We start from the raw sequence: 9,849 nt of genomic DNA on the forward strand, positions 1-9,849 counted from the left end.
AAAATAAATATTACTTACTTGACTTTAAAAAAAATGCGTCCTTCAATCCATCATCCACCCATCTATCTATCTATCTATCTATCCATCCATCCATCCATCCATCCATCCATCCATCCATCCATCTATCTATCCATCTATAGTAAATAATAAAGAATGTATTTTAATGGCCTGTGCTTTACAAAATAAATATTACTTACTTGATCACTTTTCATGTCATTGCAGTTACATGAGGGTTATATTGTTAAGTGTAAGGAAAAGGAAATGAATAAAAACTTTAATATTTCCTTTCATAGTCAACTTTATTAAACAAATGTCAGCTGGTATCCATCAGAGGAAGTTCCTCCTGTGAGTCAGCAGCTTCAGGTGAACATGGACTCAGTCAAGCCTGTCCTCTTGAAGTTCTCAGACACTTGTCTGGAGTGCTGCATCTTAGCGGACAGAGCTTCCAAAATGTCGTTCTTGTCCACAGCAGTTGCTGTTTTGTAAATAAACGCCGGCATAGACTCCAAACCTCGCATTCCTAAATTCACTCCACAGCCTGGAGACGAGAAAGAGTGGAATTATTAACTTGTTTTTTTATTGTCCAGTCAGCAAAATGTGTGTGTTAAAAGATCTGTTGTATTACATTCATCTGTTTACGTATATAATTAAAAATATCTAAGTAAATGAAAAAGTTAAAATGCAGTTCAATCTTTGCCATGTTTTCTTTTAGTCGTTTCTACTGCATTAACATGGTTTGGCCACACGAGGGAGACATTTCTCACTTTGACGAGAGGGAGTCGGGGAAAAGGTCTCGGCTAAATCCTGAGCACCTGTTCAGGTACCTGTGTCGAAGTTGAGGACGCGAGCCGCCTCCCCCTCCACGGTCACGGCCACGTTGTCGCCCTCGATGAAGGCGGCGCTGATGCGTCGGTGAGACAGTTGGATCTCAAAGAGCCTCCTGCTGCACTGCATGTGGTACAAGGTCATGTCGTTGAGGCGAGGCTCCACGTCCGTCTTGTAGGCGTTGAAGGACTGATGGAACACGTTCTTCATGATCTGGGAGGAAGAACAGGAACATCAGGGAGCCGAGCAGAGAGAACAAGACCGTGGACCACACAGATCGTAGATACTATGATGGACAGAGCAGAGACAGTGGACCTCTGAGGAAGACAAAGGCAATAGATCACAGATACAAGATGGAGAGAAGACGTAGAGAAACAGAAAAAATGTAAATGTCTCGAGAAAACACACATTTGAACACAAAACAACACAACAACAGTAATAACAAAATGAAACACAAGTTAATAACCTGTTTTAATTGGTGAAAAGCGCCGTCAAGTGTCTAGAGGTGTGTGTCAGAGTAGAGGTGTGTGTTTGTTGTGTGTCAGAGTAGAGGTGTGTGTTCGTTGTGTTTCAGAGTAGAGGTGTGTGTTTGTTGTGTGTCAGAGTAGAGGTGTGTGTTTGTTGTGTTTCAGAGCAGAAGTGTATGTTTGTTGTGTGACAAAGTAGAGGTGTGTGTCTGTTGTGTGTCAGAGTAGAGGTGTGTGTTCGTTGTGTGTCAGAGTAGAGGTGTGTGTTTGTTGTGTGTCAGAGTAAAGGTGTGCGTTTGTTGTCTGACAAAGTAGAGGTGTGTGTCTGTTGTGTGTCAGAGAAGAGGTGTGGGTTTGTTGTGTTTCAGAGCAGAGGTGTGTGTTCGTTGTGTGTCAGAGTAGAGGTGTTTGTTTGTTGTGTTTCAGAGTAGAGGTGTGTGTTTGTTGTGTTTCAGAGTAGAGGTGTGTGTTTGTTGTGTTTCAGAGTAGAGGAGTGTGTTTGATGTTTTCTAGAGTAAAGGTGTGTGTATGTTGTGTGTCAGAGTAGAGGTGTGTGTTGTATGTTAGAGTAGAAGATTGTGTTTGTTGTGTGTGAGAGTAGAGGTGTGTTCGCAGGTGTATCCTAGTAGAGGTGTGTATTTTTTGTGTGTTAGAGTAGAGGTATGTGTGTGTTGTGTGTTAGAGTAAATGTGTGTGTGTGTCAGTGGTCGAGTTCGTTCACCTTGACCCAGAGACAACACAAAGGGATACCTCAAACACATTTGTCTTCTGGCTTTTGGGTCACCTTGACCCTGCACATTGTCCTTTTAAAATAAACTGAACTGAACTGAGATAACACAAGGGTTAATAGAAGATGTAGCAGCAGGAGTGGTACAAGTTATTGTGTAGTTCTAGTATTAGTAGTACTTATATTGACACTTGTGATAAAAGTATTAATGGTATCATTCATAGTAGTGATACTAGAAGCAGCAGAGGTACAAACGCCATTTTACTTGTAGTAGAAGAAGTGACTTATTAGTAGTAGAATTAGCAAAAATTGTTGTAGTACTACTATGATTGTTAGTAGTAGTACTATTGAAATTCATGCAGAAGTCAAAATATTTAAATGTCAATGAAAATAGTGCAATTAAAAAAGTGTCATTATTCGTTCAGATACAAACATCCTGTCGTACAAGATCTTTGATCCGGACAAGTATGATGAAGATCACTCGTCCTCTTCATCCTCCCTTCATCCAACTCTCCTCTCCTCCGTCCACTCTCACATCCGAGCGTTACCAAGTAACGGAACATGTGAACGGTCGCCCACATAGCAACAAGCCCTCCAAGATGTGAACCGTCTCCATTATCAGACCAACACTTGACAGGAGAGTAAATCAAAGTGAGCGCTCGTTCTGACGTCAAACACTTCCTGTTGTTCAGGCTCCATTATCTGCTGATGCACAAGCATGACCCGCACATGCTCCCTTGAACGCATCTTTGTGTGTCAGAGGTGTGTGTGTGTTGTGTGTCAGAGTAGTGTGTGTCTGTTGTGTGTCACAGTAGAGGTGTGCGTTTGTTGTGTGTCAGTCTAGAGGTGTGCGTCTGTTGTGTGTCAGAGTAGAGGTGTGTATTTGTTGTGTGTCAGAGTAGAGGTGTGCGTTTGTTGTGTGTCAGTCTAGAGGTGTGCGTCTGTTGTGTGTCACAGTAGAGGTGTGTATTTGTTGTGTGTCAGAGTAGAGGTGTGTGTTTGTTGTGTGTCAGTCTAGAGGTGTGCGTCTGTTGTGTGTCAGAGTAGAGGTGTGTGTTTGTTGTGTGTCAGAGTAGAGGTGTGTGTCTGTTGTGGGTCAGAGTGGAGGTGTGTGTCAGTTGTGTTACAGAGTAGAGGTGTGCCTTTGCTGTGTGTCAGAGTAGAGGTGTGCGTTTGTTATGTTTCAGAGTATGGGTGTGTGTTTGTTTTGCGTCAGAGTAGAGGTGTGTTTTTATTTTGTTATCGGGTAAAGGTGTGTGTTTGTTTTGTTACAGAGTAGAGGTGTGTGTTTGTTGTGTGTCTGTTATGTATCAGAGTAGAGGTGTGTGTCTGTTGTGTCTCAGAGTAGAGGTGTGTGTCTGTTGTGTGTCAGAGTAGAGGTGTGCGTTTGTTGTTTATCAGAGTAGAGGTGTGCGTTTGTTGTGTGTCAGAGTAGTGTGTGTCTGTTGTGTCTCAGAGTGGAGGTGTGTGTTTGTTGTGTGTCAGAGTAGAGGTGTGAGTTTGTTGTGCGTCAGAGTAGAGGTGTGTATCAGTTGTGTGTCAGAGTAGATGTGTGTGTTTGTTGTTTATCAGAGTAGAGGTGTGTGTTTGTTGTGTGTCAGAGTATTGTGTGTCTGTTGTGTCTCAGAGTGGAGGTGTGTGTTTGTTGTGTGTCAGAGTAGAGGTGTGAGTTTGTTGTGCGTCAGAGTAGAGGTGTGTATCAGTTGTGTGTCAGAGTAGATGTGTGTGTTTGTTGTTTATCAGAGTAGAGGTGTGTGTTTGTTGTGTGTCAGAGTAGTGTGTGTCTGTTGTGTCTCAGAGTGGAGGTGTGTGTTTGTTGTATGTCAGAGTAGTGTGTGTCTGTTGTGTCTCAGAGTGGAGGTGTGTGTTTGTTGTGTGTCAGAGTAGAGGTGTGAGTTTGTTGTGCGTCAGAGTAGAGGTGTGTATCAGTTGTGTGTCAGAGTAGGTGTGTGTGTTTGTTGTTCATCAGAGTAGAGGTGTGTGTTTGTTGTGTGTCAGAGTAGTGTGTGTCTGTTGTGTCTCAGAGTGGAGGTGTGTGTTTGTTGTGCGTCAGAGTAGAGGTGTGTATCAGTTGTGTGTCAGAGTAGAGGTGTGTGTCAGTTGTGTGTCAGAGTAGAGGTGGGAGTTTGTTGTGCGTCAGGGTAGAGGTGTGTGTTCGTTGTGCGCCAGAGTAGAGGTGTGTGTTTAATGTGTGTCAGAGTAGAGGTGTGTGTCAGTTGTGTGTCAGAGTAGAGGTGTGTGTCAGTTGTGTGTCAGAGTAGAGGTGTGTTTTCTGTGTGTCAGAGTAGAGGTGTGTGTCAGTTGTGCGTCAGAGTAGAGGTGTGTGTCAGTTGTGTGTCAGAGTAGAGGTGTGTGTTTGTTGTGCGTCAGAGTAGAGGTGTGTGTCAGTTGTGCGTCGCAGTAGAGGTGTGTGTCAGTTGTGCGTCGGAGTAGAGTTGTGTGTTTCTCTCACAGAGGGGTTCGCCGTGTGCTTGAGGAATCGGATCATCTTGGTGTCATGAGTCGGGCAGACCAGAGCCATGTAGCGGTTCCTGAAGGTTCCGTAGATCTTCAGGTGGAATCCAGGCTTGGCCGTCGGGTTCCTGTGCTCGCGGACCGACTCCACGCCGTAGGCGGACAAGTCGAAGTACAAGCTGTGGGCCCGGATCTCAGGAGTGGGAACCTGAAGTCAGACACGTTGAGAGAAAAGTCAGATTTAAAAATCATTGATTCACTGTTCGCTCTCTCGCTCCGACTCATGCATCTGGTCTCAGTGAGTCAGGAAGAGAGAGTCGGGATCAGGTCCAGTCCTGGAGCTTCAATCCAATCATGACAGGAAACAGCGACGCAGACAAGCGTTGATTAACTGGAGGCTTGAGACCCGACGTGAGCGTCGTGATAACATATACAGTCACTGTCTGCAGACATTTACCGTCACGCGAGGATTCTTAAAAACACATTTTGACATTAGAACGATCAAATTATACTGATGTTCTGATGAAGTTTCATGAAGCAGTCTCATTATTTTCAGAGTCCACTAGATGGCGGTCTCTACGCTATTTTCTTTTGTTTTGAACAACATTAAAATGAAACATCATTTTAAAAACTGGTGGCGCCACCTACTGACCTCTAAACAACATGACACTGCTTCATGAAGCTTCATCACTATAATATGATCAGGAGAAATATTTCATTTCAAATTTTTTTAAATTTCTTATGTCAAATTTTTACTTTTTCTGTTTTTTCGTTTATTACCCTTTAAACTCCCACGCTTACCCATTCAAATTGTGAATTTTCCCAAATTTATTTCACCAAGATATTCTCCAGGTATACGGAACAAATTTGTATATTAATGATTATAAAACGAGAATTTTTAATAAAGATATAAATATATATATAGATTTGTTTAAACATGTGTTCAAATCATCTGTTTTGAAACTTAATTTGATTTATAATCTCATAATTACACTTGTTTTCTCCTCGTTCTGTCATTACATGAGTTTTAAAAACATTGTTATCCTCCTCATACTCATACTTATCTAAGACAAGGAAGTTTTTATCTACTTCATTTTCATTGTATTACTTTGACCCACTTTTTCAAACAATACACGCACCATTAGGTAACATGTTTATTGAAACCTCTTTCGCGTTAATGTCAGCAAAAGACTTCTACAGCACGTACCGCATGAAAGCATGAAAGATTATTTGACAGAAATAACAAAAAGTTGCAAAAGAGATTAAAAAAAATACTACCAAATACTATATATTAAGAACCAACTGCTGACATACAAAGACAGTTTTTTTCCACGACATTATCACCCAAAAAAAAACGACATGTGTCATTTAAATGAAGTTCACGAGATGTCCGGTGAAATATCCTGTTTGAATTTGAGAACAAACAAGGGTTGATCATTAGCTCGGGTTCATGCGTCAGGTGTGGAGTGTGTGTGTGTGTGTGTCAGAGTGTGTGTGTGTCCACCTGTCTCTGGTCCAGGCGCTCTATGGTGGCGTTGGCTCCGTAGGCGTGACACGACTCCACCGTGTAGTCGGAGCTGATCCCCAACACGGAGCAGGAGTCTCCGCACGAGCCGTCGGCGACCACGATCACACGAGGCCACTCGGTGTGAGGGATCCGTCGAAGGTAGTCTTCTGTGAACTGAGAGACGACGCCTCAAAATCACTCAATTACAACTAGATCAGTAGTCAAGAGAGCGCAGACCTCCCCCAAGCGGCTCTTTTACATCAATATTAAGATAGTTTATTTGAACCAATATTGTTCATTAATCTAAATAAGTGGTTTATAGCTTAAAGATCAACTAATATAGGTGTGTCTTAAAGATGGAATCTTGTTAACCACACCCACTCTGCTGCGATTGGTCAAACATCGAAGTCCGTCACCGCATGTCATTAATCTCGGAAGTCTCCACCTCCAAGGGACTCGTTATGTAAACAAAGCGTGGCATGATTACAGCTGGCTGGAGGAGGAGTGACGCTATTATCACGTCATAATGGACTCCGCTCTCGTAACCTCTCGTAAAGGAATTTATGAAGGAATAAGTTCAAAACATGGTCATGATGAGAGACTTACTGCATCTTGGAGAGAAAGACTTCAACATTTAAAAACATGTGAGTAAGTCAGGAGAGTTTAAGTTTCACATTATTTGCTCTTAAAGAAGTTGTGGGTTCAATCCCGGTGCGGATAAGAGTGTGTCTTCAGGTCCCTGAGCAAGACACTCAACTGCTCCTGATGGTGAAGATGTGAAAGCCTTCACTGAGTAGACGGGTAAAAACATACACACCTTGAGTAGCTCAACCATTGAGATGAATGGAACATTTAACATTGAACTTACATCCCTGTCTGGTACCCTGCTGCAGCGTAATTCATTCATTTTACTTGTGCCTCCATTCTCGGCGAACTAAAACTCCAACTGAGAACCACCGACCAATAAAAGCATTTGCAGTTCAAATTAATTTATATTTCCAAGATACACATCATATGTTTTAACCAACAATTTCATTTAAAACTGGTGATTAAATGTTGGTCACGGTTCCCTCAAGGAATTTGTATTTCTACATTTCTTTTGTGTTCCCTGTGGCAGAAGGTGTGTCTATGTGTGTTCAAACATTGTGCTGTTGTCAATAAAGATCTCAATCAATGGATCAATCCAAAGATCTCCAGAACGATCCTTAACCAAGGGTTTGACACTTGATTCATAAACTCTTCTTCTCTGGATTATTGTGTTTCTTTCTTGAAGAAAAATACAAACTCTTGACACATTTCTTCTGCGTGAAGCTCTTAACAGACATCGTTTGAATAATAACAAGGAGCTCATGCTTCATAATTGTCTGATTCTTTGTCGGTCTGGAGGAAAACAAAGTACACATTTCTAAAAAACACAACAACAGCAGCATGGATTCAAAGCTGCCACTCACTCTAACAAAAGCACAGAATGCTGTCAAAACAAGCGCCTCATTGGCTGAGTTCTCGGTCATGACACAGATATTCACTGAACAGCCTCTGAAGTTACACACCAGCCACTGTCACACCCTCCAGGACACAATGGTGCGAGTGGGTTGTTGTTTTGTTCCCAGTCCGGAGAGAGGAATGAAGTGTACTTGTGTGCAGTGGAGGAACTCTAGCTGTCAAAATACTTTCATTTCATCTCAAGTATTCTACAGTTTAAATGTTCACTTCAAGAAAACAACTCTTTCTTTTATCATAACTTGAAGTTTTTAGAAAGTATTTAGATTTTTTTATTATTATTATTATTATTATTATTTAAGCTTTACTTGACTGTTATTTACTAATGAAAGGGGTGTCATAATCTTTAACATACATTATGGCAAATTATTTATATGCATATATAGACGGATTCAGTTGTCACAGCAACAAGTGCACAGTAAAAACAGAAAACGTAAAAGATTTAACATAAATATATATTAGACTAAAAATACATCGTCCAAAAAAATAAATCAATAATAACGATATTTTAAAAATAAATAATAATAATAGTAATAATAATTTTCACACTAATATTAATAATAATATGATATATATTTTAATAAAGCAATAATGAATGATACATATCATTTAAAAAGAAAATACATACGGAATATCTTTTTCAAATTTAATGTATTTGCTTTATATTTCAACATTTATTTCCGGGTTTTTGTTATTTTTTAAATACCTATTCTTTAACTTATAGAACGTCCATCACACCATATTTTTATTTTTATTATGTTATGATGCAGAATATAGTTTAAATCCCACGTTTTACTTATTTATTATGATTATTACATTCTTCTGTTATTGTACTTTCTATCCTTTTCACCGTCTTTTGTTATTAATATTTAAAATACATTATCATGTTCATAATAATCTTTAATTTTAATTCCAGTTTTCGTCCAAGTGAGATTTATTGGTTTGTAGAAAACTTTCTTGACCGACAGAGAGTGACGTACCTTCGTGCCCAGCCGGACCTGGACCTGCACCTGCAGCTTCTTCTGCTCCAGGAGGCTCAGCAGGTACTCCTGAAAGACTCCGATCCTGGTGAAGAAGTGCTCGTCGTGCCAGCAGCCCTCCATGTTGTCGAAGTCCACCCCGAGTCCCAGCAGGAACCGCACGCTGCGCGGGTCCAGCGCGATCTGCTGCGGTCTGCACAGCAGCGAGCTCCGGTACCGCTCGTCCAGCACCGTCAGCTTCAGCACCTTCCCGGAGCGGACAGCGACCAGAGCCGCCGTCAGACCCACCGGACCGGAGCCCACGATCAGCACGGAGACCCTGGCCCGCCACTGTCGCACGGAGTCCAGAGTGACTTTGACCGCCACGTAGAACGCCACGGCCAGCAGGGTGCTGAGGGCGGTGTCGTAGACCAGGGTCTGGTGCTGGTCCCCCGCGGTGCCCCCGACTCCATCCCCGGACAACAACACGCCCATCGCACCGACAGAAGAACCGGACCCGGCGCTGCTCCCTCCACTACTGCGCGAGTCTTCTATTGCTCACACACACACACACACACACCCTGTAATGTGTGTGTATGTGTGTGTGGAGCGACACCTGTTCTGTCAATTCATTTTCTTTATTATCACTAAAACAAACAAAACTCTCTGACATTTAGTCTCATGTTTGTCTGTTTTTTGTTGATAAAAATAATTTGAATATTATCTATATATGTATATGATATTATGTTATATATATAATTAAAATGGAAGGAGGACAATTCAATTTCGCTACGATTCAAAAATATTATATCTTTAAACCTTTCGTAAAAAAGAAACTAAAAGAAAATGTATTTTTATAAATATCATCTCAATTTCTACTCCTACATCATTTTGAGGCACAATAAATATTTCCAAAAACGACAATAAAAAGTCCTTAACAAAGAACTTAATGAATTTATATTAAAAGTTAATGGATCTACAAAATGAAATCGTCTGACCTTATTAGGGGTCAAACAAATACAGTCAAATGAATTTGCTCTACAGAAACTACATAAGGGTTTATGAAGCTTCATGAAACATTTGATGATGTATCAGTGTCTTCATTTTTAAAAAGGCCACTAGATGTCACTCTCTGCTTCATAACCTTTGGCTCTGATCTACTAATCCATTAAAAACCTGGCTAACAGACTAAGAGTGCCATCTAGTGGTCTTTCAAAATCAAAACACTGTACGTGCATGTGTTTCATGAAGCCTCATCGACACATCACTATAAACAGCCTCATCTCGCTGATCTTCAACCTCTTTTGTCATCCCTCCATCATCTCCGTGGCGTGTTCTCAGAGGACCATCATCCCACCTCTGACGCCATTTGACACAGGAAGTGACACGGGCCTGTCCCGAGAAAAAACA

The 9,849-nt window shown here is 41.3% G+C and overlaps 1 protein-coding gene across 1 annotated transcript; it reads right to left on the bottom strand.

Annotated features, from left to right (window-relative positions):
* Positions 1–308: 308 nt before the first annotated feature.
* On the bottom strand, positions 309–8,937 carry LOC148073746 (uncharacterized). The gene is made up of 5 exons (XM_087797440.1): positions 8,461–8,937; positions 5,978–6,154; positions 4,472–4,681; positions 825–1,038; positions 309–538 (listed from the first exon to the last, which is right to left on the bottom strand). The coding sequence occupies exons 1-5, from the start codon at positions 8,932–8,934 to the stop codon at positions 360–362; spliced, it is 1,254 nt and encodes a 417-aa protein (XP_087653566.1). The 5' UTR covers positions 8,935–8,937; the 3' UTR covers positions 309–359.
* Between the last annotated feature and the right edge of the window lie 912 nt (positions 8,938–9,849).

Source organism: Callionymus lyra, chromosome 8, assembly GCF_982586985.1.
Source record: "Callionymus lyra chromosome 8, fCalLyr1.hap1.1, whole genome shotgun sequence".
Classification (NCBI taxonomy): domain Eukaryota; kingdom Metazoa; phylum Chordata; class Actinopteri; order Syngnathiformes; family Callionymidae; genus Callionymus; species Callionymus lyra.